Below are 13,228 nucleotides of genomic sequence, written 5' to 3'. Positions count from 1 at the left end.
TTCCAACCTGCAAGTTGAGACTTATGGAGACTATGATTTGAATCAAATTATTTCTGTTCTCATTCCCAAGAAGAAGAAATTTAGAGTTGGAAATAAGGGACGAAAACGTTTTTAATTTTCTAGTTTTCTTCTTTTTGCATGTTTTTTCGTGTTTAGGAGCTTATTTTATGAGTTTTTAGAGTTTTTTTCCCCTTTGGTTTATGGGGGTGGGGAGGCCTAGAGCCTCCAATTTTGTAATTCTTGTAATTACGTTTTTTTGCTTTAATAAACCATTTTGACCTAGCAAAAAAAAATGATACTTAATTTTTTCAATCACATTACTAATGTGATGATAACGAACTGTTCCAGGCATAATTTGCACCCCCAAATAACGGTCTAGAAAAGTTTCCACACTCATACCAAGCAGATCAGCAAGATAATTTCTTCTACTCAAAGAACCTCCTTCATAATAAAGCTTACTCTTTTGCCTGCAAACGTTTTTCCCCGAAGCGGCTTGATATTTCCCCAAAACCTCCACCAGATTATGAATGCTTTTAAGATTTCCTTTACAAAAAGTTATAATATCATCGGCAAAGAAAAGGTGAGTAGGAGAGACACCATTTCTAGTAACCATATGAGTCATTTTCTTTTCACTAAAGAGTTTCGTAAGATTCCTGCTGAGAACATCCTCAATCAAAACAAAAATCAAGGGAGAAAGGGGATCACCTTGATGCAGACCTCTATTAATTTTGAAATAACCCTCCGAATTGCCATTCAAAAGAACAGAGATTCTTGCAGAACTCAAAATATCCAAAAGCCAAGCACCCCACTTCTCCGAGAAGCCATATCTACGAAAAACTTCCAAAACAAAGGTCCAACTAACAGTGTCAAAAGCCTAAGAAATATCAAGTTTAAGACCAATGTTACCATCCTTTCGCTTGATATGAAGCTCATTAACCATTTCCGAAGCCAAACTTATATTTTCATGGATGTTACGACCCTTCATAAAAGCTACCTGCTCCTCAGAAACAAGCTTATCCAACACACTTCTTAGTCTAGTAGCTAAAATCTTAGTAAAAATTTTGAAGAAAAAATTACTAAGACCAATCGGTCGAAAATTACGGAGATTATTCGCACCACTTACCTTGGCCAAAAAAATAATCAAAGAAGAATTGACTCCATTAGGAATGTGACCGGTATTCCAACAATAAATAATGGCACTTACCAAATCCTCATGAATAATATCCCAGCAATGCCGATAAAAACACCCAGAGAAGCCATCCGGACCCGGAGCACTATCAGCACCCAACTCGAAAACAACTTGTTTAATTTCTTTAGAGTCGGAATTTTTTCCATGGCCTGACTTTCTTCAATAGAAATTCTGGGGTGCTCAAAATTGAATAAGTCATCCTCAATCTGCGTCTCCTGTCCATTGAACTTATCCTCATAGTAGTGCACAACGTGATTGCGCAAATCATTATAGTCTGACAAAATAGAACCATTAACATCAACCAATTCAGAAATAGTGTTGCTACTCCTCCGAATGCGAATGTTGTTATGAAAAAAAAGTGGTATTACTCGAACCCTCCACCAGCCATTAGTTTCTCGATTTCTGCTTCAACATAGTAGCTTTTTGAAGCCTGGTTTCTGAAAGAATATCCATAGCTTCCTTCATGACATTTAACTTGACCGTATCAGTTGGATCCTCATCTGAGTTCCTAACAGCTGTTTCAAAACAGAGCTGATCTTGTTTTAAACGAGAGTTTATATTGCCAAAAACTCTCAGATTCCAATCCTTCATCACCACCTTCAATCTTTTCATCTTGAATGGGAAAATAAAATCAGGTGAACCATGGGATGGGGCATTCCAACTATCACTGACCATACGGCTGAAATCTGAGTGCAGGAACCACATTTTTTGAACTCTAAAGGGAGCTCTGTTCGGTCTAGGAACCACAAAAGGATAACCAATAAGCGTAGAATGATCGGAAACTTCCCTAGGATGAGCTTTACACCGACAATTCTCGAACCTTGCTAACCAAGCACCATTAATAATAGCCCTATCAAGCTTACTAATGATTCTGTGAGTGCTAGATTGACTATTCGTACATGTATATTTACGTCCCAATGCATCAGCTTCGAAAAGGTTGTTATCATCCATCCAGTCACTAAAATCATTGATAACTGAAGTTCTTGTAACAAGACCACCTTTCTTCTCATTATGACGCAAAATACAATTGAAATCTCCCATGACAAGCCAAGGAGTATCCTCATTATGCATAATAAGTTGCTGCCAAATTCTCCTTCTAGTTGTCTAAATACAACTAGCATGAACAAAAGATATATGCACACCATCCACCATAATGGTGATAGCTTGTTTACTCATGTTGACAACCTCAGGATTCAGACCATTCAAGCTACAAATCCAAAGATTAGCAATGCCTGAAGAAGAATTTTTAATAATAACTGGAGAGTAACCTGCAGACTGAAGACGGCACCCAAATCTAGTTGATCAAGCCACTTTTGGTTCTGTCAAACAGAAAATATCAGGTTTAAAATATCTAATTAACTCAGCAATTTTAGATTGTGCTGCCTCACGCGCAACACCGTTTACATTCCAAAAGAGAACCCGCATAATTAAACTCTGGGTTTGAGTTTATTAGTTAGCTTAACTTGGTTAGCAGAATTTGAGGAGGGTATAAGACCTGGTGAAGAGCCTTTGCGTGCACGAATTCCAAGTGCAGAATCATCATCCGACTCCTAAAAGGAATCCTGGTCCTTCAAGGCTTCTATCGTGTTTTGAATATCAATAAGTTGTTGACGCTTAGCTTTCTTAGCTACTTCATCAAGTTTTCCAAGCATAAGAAGATCACTTCCAGTGTTATCACCTAGTATATTAAACTTATTGTGAGAGACATACTCAGAACTTTCCTCAAGCGCATTAAACAAAGGTGTGGACGAGGACGAAGAAACAATCCTAGAAGGTGGAGGAAGTTTAGTTCTTGCCAATTCAACATTCCCACCTAACTTAGCGTTCAAGGCAGAGGTACTCAACGACCTTGCTTTACTAACTAAAACTGAATGCGTTAGAATGGCCTGTTTGTGTCTTTCGAACTCAGCAGTCGCCATACGCAAAACATCTACAGATTGAGCTAAACCGTCCTGCAACTGTAGTTCCAACTCAACAGCGTCATTGATGCATATAACCTCATTATCTGCCATATATTTTGAAGTACCTTCTCCAGCATGATTCACTATTTCAGGAAGAAAAGGGATAACCGGTGTTTTCTTGCCTTTCTTCTTCCTTCTCGCCTCTTTCCATTCATTACCCGCACTGGGTTCTGATAGATTCTGATTGTTAGATGGAGGGATAACAACCTGCTGTGAATTTTTGGCTACCATAGAACCTTGTTGTTGAGCATTACCAGTATTATTTTTTGATTTCTTCCGACACTCAGCATCAGTATGCCCAATAATACTGCAGTTAGAACAAAATTTAGGTTTCTTAATGATTTCGAAAGGCTGAAGGAAATCTAAACCTCCAACAGTGACATAAATATCTTCAGACTTGAGCTCAGCAAAATCAATATCGATGAGAACTGAGGAAAAGTGACCATATTCATGCGACAGAGTTCTCTTATGAACCTACAATGGGAGAACCCAGCGTTTTTCCCATAGCTAATAACGATTTTTCAATCCAAAACTCCATTGGAAGACCAGGGAATTTGACCCAAGCAATAGCACGAGAAGATCTTTGTTTATCAGCATCAAAACTAGGAAACTATTCCATTAGGTTTAGTTTCTGTTGAGCTACTACCCATTCTTCAACTTATAAAATCTTCAATTTATCTTCCTATGACAATAACTTGATGATGAAGAAACCCCTATTTAACGGAACCTGGACACAACCTTCACCAAGTTTCCATTGCATCTCTAGGTTTTTCTTCACATATGAAAAAAATAAGATCTTTAAAATCTAACCTCCCAATGAGGCTAAACTTCCAAATCGCACACCCTTCTAAATAGAGAATTAAGATATTTATAAAGAATTAAGTTACTTTATAGGGAATTCAAAGATAAAGTAAGTTACTTTATAAAGAATTAAGTTACTTTAAAGGGTTTTTAGGAAACATTCAAAGATAATCTTCACTATTGTAGGGAATTCTGTTAGTATCATTCTTTATAAAGAATTAAGTTACTTTAAGTTGGCTTTAATGAATCCCCTGGCAAGTAGATACTACTGCTACGAAATGTAATTAACTTAGAGCTTTTTAGAGTTTTTCAGAGCCCTTTAGATATTTTAGGCTTTTTAGAGTTTTCAGGGTTTTTTTGAGTTTTCAAGGCTTTTTAAAAAACATTCAAAGTTGATCTTTACTATTGTAGGGATTTCTTATTATCATTCTTTAACGGATCTCTAAGCTTGTAGATCCCACTGCTACGGAGTATAATTAAATTTAAGCATTTCAAAGCTCTTTGGAGTCTTCTTGAGCTTTTTAGAGTTTCTCAGAGCTCTTTCAGGACTCTTTAGTGTTTTTATGAAACATTCAAAGATAATCTTCATTAATGTAGGGAATTTTGTTAGTTACATTCTTTATAAAGAATTAAGTTACTTTGAGTTGGCTTTAACGAATCCCCTGGCTAATAGATACTAGTGCTACGAAATATAATTAACTTAAAGCTTTTTCAGAGCTTTTTAGAGTTTCTCAGAGCTCTTTGGATTTTTCAAAGCTCTTTAGATATTTTAGGGATTTTTAGAGTTTTCAGGGTTTTTTAGAGTTTTCAAGGATGTTTAGAGAACATTCAAAGTTGATATTCACTAGTGTAGGGATTTGTTATTATCATTCTTTAACGAATCTCCTAGCTTGTAGATCCCAGTGCTACGGAGTATAATTAAATTTAAACTTTTCAAAGCTTTTCGGAGTCTTCCTGAGCTTTTTAGAGTTTCTCGGAGCTCTTTCAGGGTTCTTTGGTATTTTTAAGGTTTTTAAGAAACATTCAAAGATAATTTTATTTTTGTAGGGAATTCTGTTAGTATCATTTTTTATAAAGAATTAAGTTACTTTCAGTTGGGTTTAAAGAATCCCCTGGCTAGTAGATACTAGTGCTACGAAATGTAATTAACTTAAAGCGTTTTAGAGTTTTTCAGAGCTCTTTAGATATTTTAGGGCTTTTTAGAGTTTTCAGGGTTTTTTAGAGTTTTCAAGACTTTTTTTAGCACATTCAAAGTTGATCTTCACTATTGTGGGGATTTGTTATTATCATTCTTTAACGAATCTCCTAGCTTGTAATCCCAGTGCTACGAAGTATTATTAAATTTAAGCTTTTCAAAGTATTTTGGAGTCTTCCTGACCTTTTTAGAGTTTCTCATAGCTCTTTCAATGCTCTTTAGTGTTTTTAGGAAACATTCAAAGATAATCTTCATTATTGTCGGGAATTTTGTTAGTATCATTCAAAGAATTAAGTTACTTTCAGTTGGCTTTAACAAATCCCCTGGCTAGTAGATACTACTGCAACAAAATGTAATTAACTTAGAGCTTTTTAGAGTTTTTCAGAGCTCTTTAGATATTTTAGGGATTTTTAGAGTTTTCAAGGCTTTTTTGAGAACATTTAAAGTTGATCTTTACTATTGTAGGGATTTTTTATTATCATTATTTAACGAATCTCCTAGCTTGTAGATCCCAGTGCAACATAGTATAATTAAATTTTAAGCTTTTCAAAGCTTTTTGGAGTCTTCCTGAGCTTTTTAGAGTTTCTCAGAGCTCTTTCAGGGCTCTTTAGTGTTTTTAGGGATTTTAGGAATCATTCAAAGATAATCTTCATTAATGTAGGGTATTTTGTTAGTATCATTCTTTATAAAGAATTAAGTTACTTTCAGTTGGCTTTAACGAATCCCCTTTTTTTTTGATAAGTCAAAAATGTATTAATCAAAAAATTATTTACACGATAGTAAGAGAGAAAAGAGGTCACGGAAACCCCAAAAACTCTCAAAACTATTTAAAACGGTAATAAGAAACATAAGGAGACTCAATCGAGTTTAGAAAAGTTGGACGGCCGGCATAATGCATACTCACTCCACTAGCTAACTTACAACCCCTCATAGCTAATTTATCCGAAGAAAAATTTGCCTCACGAATAGTGGGAACAAATCTAATAGACGCATACTTGTTGCGAACTTCCTCCCATCTTTGTCTAGCAAACCACGGTAAAGTACTACCTTCCATAGATGTTATCACACTAGCCGAGTCTGTTCTGATCATAAAAATCCCTAAAATATCTAAAGAGCTCTGAAAAATCTAAAGAGATCTAAAAAACTCTAAAAAGCTCTTTAAAAGCTTTAAGTTAATTATATTTCGTAGCACCAGTATCTACTAGCCAAGGGATTCTTTAAAGCCAACATAAAGTAACTTAATTCTTTATAAAGAAAGATATTAACAAAATTCCCTACAATAATGAATATATCTTTGAATGTTTCCTAAAAACCCTAAAGAACCCTGAAAGAGCTCTAAGAAACTCTAAAAGCTCAAGAAGGCTCCAAAAAGCTTTGAAAAGCTTGAATTTAATTATACTCTGTAGCACTGGGATCTACAAGCTAGGAGATTCGTTAAAGAATGATAATAACAAATCCCTACAATAGTGAAGATCAACTTTGACTGTTCTCTAGAAAGCATTGAAAAATCTAAAAAACCCTAAAAACCAACTTTAAAAATCCCTAAAATATCTAAAGAACTATAAAAATTCGAAAGAGCTCTGAAAAACTCTAAAAAGCTTGGAAAAATCTTTAAGTTAATTAGATTTCGTAGCACTAGTATCTATTAGCCAGTGGATTCGTTAAAGCCAACTGAAAGTAACGTAATTCTTTATAAAGAATGATACTAACAAAATTCCCTACAATAATGAAGATTATCTTTGAATGTTTCCTACAAACCCTAAAAACACTAAAGAGCTCTGAGAAACTCTAAAAAGCTCAGGAAGACTCCAAAAAGCTTTGAAACGCTTAAATTTAATTATACTCCGTAGCACTGGGATCTACAAACTAGGAGATTCGTTAAAGAATGATAATAATAAATCCCTACGATAGTGAAGATCAACTTTGAATGTTCTCTAAAATGCATTGAAAACTTACTCTAAAATCCCCTAAAATATCTAAAGAACTCTGAAAATTCCAAAGAGCTCTGAAAAACTCTAAAAAGCTCTGAAAAAGCTTTAAGTTAATAATATTTCGTAGCACTAGTATCTACTAGCCAGAGGATTCGTTAAAGCCAACTGAAAGTAACTTAATTCTTTATAAAGAATGATACTAACAAAATACCATACAATAATGAAGATTATCTTTAAATGGTACCTAAAACACTAGAGATCCTTGAAAGAGCTCTGAGAAACTCCAAAAAGCTCAGGAAGACTCCAAAAATCTTAGAAAATCTTAAATCTAATTATACTCCGTAGCACTGAAATCTACAAGCTTGGAAATTCGTTAAAGAGTGATAATAACAAATCCCTAAAAAAGTAGATCAACTTTGAATGTTCTCTAAAAATCCTTGAAAACTCTAAAAATCCCTGAAAAATATAAAAAGTCCTAAAATATCTAAAGAGCTCTGAAAAATCTAAAGAGATCTGAAAAACTCTAAAAAGCTCTGAAAAAGCTTTAAGTTAATTATATTTCGTAGCACGAGTATCTATTAGCCAGAGGGTTCTTTAAAGCCAACTGAAAGTAACTTAATTCTTTATAAAGAATGATACTAACAAAATTCCCTACAATAATGAAGATTATCTTTTAATGTTACCTATAAACCCTAAAAACACTAAAGAGCCCCGAAAGAGCTCTGAGAAACTCTAAAAAGCTCAAGAAGACTCCAAAAAGATTTGAAAAGCTTGAATTTAATTATACTCTGTAACACTAGGATATACAAGCTAGGATATTCGTTAAATAATGATAATAACAAATCCCTACAATAGTGAAGATCAACTTTGACTGTTCTCTAAAAAGCATTGAAAACTCTAAAAAAACCCTAAAAATTAACTCTAAAGACCCCTAAAATATCTAAAGAACTCTGAAAATTCCAAAGAGCTCTGAAAAACTCTAAAAAGCTCTGAAAAAGCTTTAAGTTAATTATATTTCGTAGCACTAGTATTTACTAGCCAGGGGATTCGTTAAAGCCAACTGAAAGTAACTTAATTCTTTATGAAAAATAATATTACCAAAAATCCCTACAATAATGAAGATTATCTTTGAATGTTTCCAAAAAACTCTAAAAACACTAAAGAGCCCTGAAAGAGCTCTAAGAAACTCTAAAAATCTCAAGAAGACTCCAAAAAGCTTAGAAAAGCTTAAATTTAACTATACTCCGTAGCACTGGGATCTAGAAGCTTGGAAATTCGTTAAAGAATGTTAATAACAAATCCCTAAAAAAGTAGATCAACTTTGAATGTTCTCGGAAAATCCTTGAAAACTCTAAAAAACCTTGAAAACTCTAAAAAACCTTGAAAACTATATAAAGCCCTAAAATATCTAAAAAGAGCTCTGAAAAATCTAAAGAGCTCTAAAAAACTCTAAAAAGCTCTGAAAAAGCTTTAAGTTAATTATATTTCGTAGCACCAGTATCTGCTAGCCAGGGGATTCTTTAAAGCCAACAGAAAGTAACTTAATTCTTTATAAGGAATGATATTAACAAAATTCCCTACAATAATGAAGATATCTTTGAATGTTTCCTAAAAACCCTAGAAACCCTAAAGAACCCTGAAAGAGCTCTAAGAAACTCTAAAAGCTCAAGAAGGCTCCAAAAAGCTTTGAAAAGCTTGAATTTAATTATACTCTGTAGCACTGGGATCTACAAGCTAGGAGATTCGTTAAAGAATGATAATAACAAATCCCTACAATAGTGAAGATCAACTTTGACTGTTCTCTAGAAAGCATTGAAAAATCTAAAAACCCTAAAAACCAACTTTAAAAATCCCTAAAATATCTAAAGAACTATAAAAATTCGAAGAGCTCTGAAAAACTCTAAAAAGCTCTGAAAAAGCTTTGAGTTAATTATATTTCGTAGCACTAGTATTTATTAGCCAGTGGATTCGTTAAAGCCAACTGAAAGTAACGTAATTCTTTATAAAGAATGATACTAACAAAATTCCCTACAATAATGAAGATTATCTTTGAATGTTTCCTTCAAACCCTAAAAACACTAAAGAGCTCTGAGAAACTCTAAAAAGCTCAGGAAGACTCCAAAAATCTTTGAAAAGCTTAAATTTAATTATACTCCGTAGCACTGGGATCTACAAACTAGGAGATTCGTTAAAGAATGATAATAATAAATACCTACGATAGTGAAGATCAACTTTGAATGTTCTCTAAAAATCATTGAAAACTTACTCTAAAATCCCCTAAAATATCTAAAGAACTCTGAAAATTCCAAAGAGCTCTGAAAAACTCTAAAAAGCTCTGAAAAAGCTTTAAGTTAATAATATTTCGTAGCACTAGTATCTACTAGCCAGAGGATTCGTTAAAGCCAACTGAAAGTAACTTAATTCTTTATAAAGAATGATACTAACAAAATTCCATACAATAATGAAGATTATCTTTAAATGGTACCTAAAACACTAAAGATCCTTGAAAGAGCTCTGAGAAACTCCAAAAAGCTCAGGAAGACTCCAAAAATCTTAGAAAATCTTAAATCTAATTATACTCCGTAGCACTGAAATCTACAAGCTTGGAAATTCGTTAAAGAGTGATAATAACAAATCCCTAAAAAAGTAGATCAACTTTGAATGTTCTCTAAAAATCCTTGAAAACTCTAAAAATCCCTGAAAACTATAAAAAGTCCTAAAATATCTAAAGAGCTTTGAAAAATCTAAAGAGATTTGAAAAACTCTAAAAAGCTCTGAAAAAGCTTTAAGTTAATTATATTTCGTAGCACGAGTATCTATTAGCCAGAGGGTTCTTTAAAGCCAACTGAAAGTAACTTAATTCTTTATAAAGAATGATACTAACAAAATTCCCTACAATAATGAAGATTATCTTTGAATGTTACCTATAAACCCTAAAAACACTAAAGAGCCCCGAAAGAGCTCTGAGAAACTCTAAAAAGCTCAAGAAGAATCCAAAAAGATTTGAAAAGCTTGAATTTAATTATACTCTATAGCACTGGGATCTACAAGCTAGGAGATTCGTTAAAGAATGATAATAACAAATCCCTACAATAGTGAAGATCAACTTTGACTGTTCTCTAAAAAGCATTGAAAACTCTAAAAAAACCCTAAAAATTAACTCTAAAAACCCCTAAAATATCTAAAGAACTCTGAAAATTCCAAAGAGCTCTGAAAGACTCTAAAAAGCTCTGAAAAAGCTTTGAGTTAATTATATTTCGTAGCACTAGTATTTACTAGCCAGGGGATTCGTTAAAGCCAACTGAAAGTAACTTACTTAATTCTTTATGAAAATAATATTACCAAAAATCCCTACAATAATGAAGATTATCTTTGAATGTTTCCAAAAAACTCTAAAAACACTAAAGAGCCCTGAAAGAGCTCTAGAAACTCTAAAAATCTCAAGAAGACTCCAAAAAGCTTAGAAAAGCTTAATTTAACTATACTCCGTAGCACTGGGATCTAGAAGCTTGGAAATTCGTTAAAGAATGTAATAACAAATCCCTAAAAATAGATCAACTTTGAATGTTCTCGGAAAATCTTGAAAACTCTAAAAAACCTTGAAAACTCTAAAAAACCTTGAAAACTATATAAGCCCTAAAATATCTAAAAAGAGCTCTGAAAAATCTAAAGAGCTCTAAAAAACTCTAAAAAGCTCTGAAAAAGCTTTAAGTTAATTATTTCGTAGCACCAGTATCTGCTAGCCAGGGGATTCTTTAAAGCCAACAGAAAGTAACTTAATTCTTTATAAGGAATGATATTAACAAAATTCCCTACAATAATGAAGATATCTTTGAATGTTTCCTAAAAACCCTAGAAACCCTAAAGAACCCTGAAAGAGCTCTAAGAAACTCTAAAAGCTCAAGAAGGCTCCAAAAAGCTTTGAAAAGCTTGAATTTAATTATACTCTGTAGCACTGGGATCTACAAGCTAGGAGATTCGTTAAAGAATGATAATAACAATCCCTACAATAGTGAAGATCAACTTTGACTGTTCTCTAGAAAGCATTGAAAATCTAAAACCTAAAACCAACTTTAAAAATCCCTAAAATATCTAAAGAACTATAAAAATTCGAAGAGCTCTGAAAAACTCTAAAAAGCTCTGAAAAAGCTTTGAGTTAATTATATTTCGTAGCACTAGTATTTATAGCCAGTGGATTCGTTAAAGCCAACTGAAAGTAACGTAATTCTTTATAAAGAATGATACTAACAAAATTCCCTACAATAATGAAGATTATCTTTGAATGTTTCCTTCAAACCCTAAAAACACTAAAGAGCTCTGAGAAACTCTAAAAGCTCAGGAAGACTCCAAAAATCTTTGAAAAGCTTAAATTTAATTATACTCCGTAGCACTGGGATCTACAAACTAGGAGATTCGTTAAAGAATGATAATAATAAATACCTACGATAGTGAAGATCAACTTTGAATGTTCTCTAAAAATCATTGAAAACTTACTCTAAAATCCCCTAAAATATCTAAAGAACTCTGAAAATTCCAAAGAGCTCTGAAAAACTCTAAAAGCTCTGAAAAAGCTTTAAGTTAATAATATTTCGTAGCACTAGTATCTACTAGCCAGAGGATTCGTTAAAGCCAACTGAAAGTAACTTAATTCTTTATAAAGATGATACTAACAAAATTCCATACAATAATGAAGATTATCTTTAAATGGTACCTAAAACACTAAAGATCCTTGAAAGAGCTCTGAGAAACTCCAAAAAGCTCAGGAAGACTCCAAAAATCTTAGAAAATCTTAAATCTAATTATACTCCGTAGCACTGAAATCTACAAGCTTGGAAATTCGTTAAAGAGTGATAATAACAAATCCCTAAAAAAGTAGATCAACTTTGAATGTTCTCTAAAAATCCTTGAAAACTCTAAAAATCCCTGAAAACTATAAAAAGTCCTAAAATATCTAAAGAGCTTTGAAAAATCTAAAGAGATTTGAAAAACTCTAAAAAGCTCTGAAAAAGCTTTAAGTTAATTATATTTCGTAGCACGAGTATCTATTAGCCAGAGGGTTTTTAAAGCCAACTGAAAGTAACTTAATTCTTTATAAAGAATGATACTAACAAAATTCCCTACAATAATGAAGATTATCTTTGAATGTTACCTATAAACCCTAAAAACACTAAAGAGCCCCGAAAGAGCTCTGAGAAACTCTAAAAAGCTCAAGAAGAATCCAAAAAGATTTGAAAAGCTTGAATTTAATTATACTCTATAGCACTGGGATCTACAAGCTAGGAGATTCGTTAAAGAATGATAATAACAAATCCCTACAATAGTGAAGATCAACTTTGACTGTTCTCTAAAAAGCATTGAAAACTCTAAAAAAACCCTAAAAATTAACTCTAAAAACCCCTAAAATATCTAAAGAACTCTGAAAATTCCAAAGAGCTCTGAAAGACTCTAAAAAGCTCTGAAAAAGCTTTGAGTTAATTATATTTCGTAGCACTAGTATTTACTAGCCAGGGGATTCGTTAAAGCCAACTGAAAGTAACTTAATTCTTTATGAAAAATGATACTACCAAAATTCCCTACAATAATGAAGATTATCCTTGAATGTTACCTATAAACCCTAAAAACACTAAAGAGCCCCGAAAGAGCTCTGAGAAACTCTAAAAAGCTCAAGAAGACTCCAAAAAGATTTGAAAAGCTTGAATTTAATTATACTCTATAGCACTGGGACCTACAAGCTAAGAGATTCGTTAAAGAATGATAATAACAAATCCCTACAATAGTGAAGATCAACTTTGACTGTTCTCTAAAAAGCATTGAAAACTCTAAAAAACCATAAAAATTAACTCTAAAAACCCCTAAAATATCTAAAGAACTCTGAAAATTCCAAAGAGCTCTGAAAAACTCTAAAAAGCTCTGAAAAAGCTTTGAGTTAATTATATTTCGTAGCACTAGTATTTACTAGCCAGGGGATTCGTTAAAGCCAACTGAAAGTAACTTAATTCTTTATGAAAAATGATACTACCAAAATTCCCTACAATAATGAAGATTATCTTTGAATGTTTCCAAAAAACTCTAAAAATACTAAAGAGCCCTGAAAGAGCTCTAAGAAACTCTAAAAAGCTCAAGAAGACTCCAAAAAGCTTAAATTTAACTA

The 13,228-nt window shown here is 32.9% G+C and overlaps 1 protein-coding gene across 1 annotated transcript; it reads right to left on the bottom strand.

Moving 5' to 3' along the window:
• Positions 1–1,576: 1,576 nt before the first annotated feature.
• On the bottom strand, positions 1,577–2,230 carry LOC113295593. Its single transcript, XM_026543924.1, has one exon. The coding sequence runs from the start codon at positions 2,228–2,230 to the stop codon at positions 1,577–1,579; it is 654 nt and encodes a 217-aa protein (XP_026399709.1).
• Positions 2,231–13,228: the final 10,998 nt, after the last annotated feature.

Source organism: Papaver somniferum, chromosome 7 (genome assembly GCF_003573695.1).
Source record: "Papaver somniferum cultivar HN1 chromosome 7, ASM357369v1, whole genome shotgun sequence".
Taxonomy (NCBI): domain Eukaryota; kingdom Viridiplantae; phylum Streptophyta; class Magnoliopsida; order Ranunculales; family Papaveraceae; genus Papaver; species Papaver somniferum.
The sequence above is the reverse complement of the archived record's forward strand: the minus strand, read 5'-3'. Positions and strand labels throughout refer to the sequence as shown.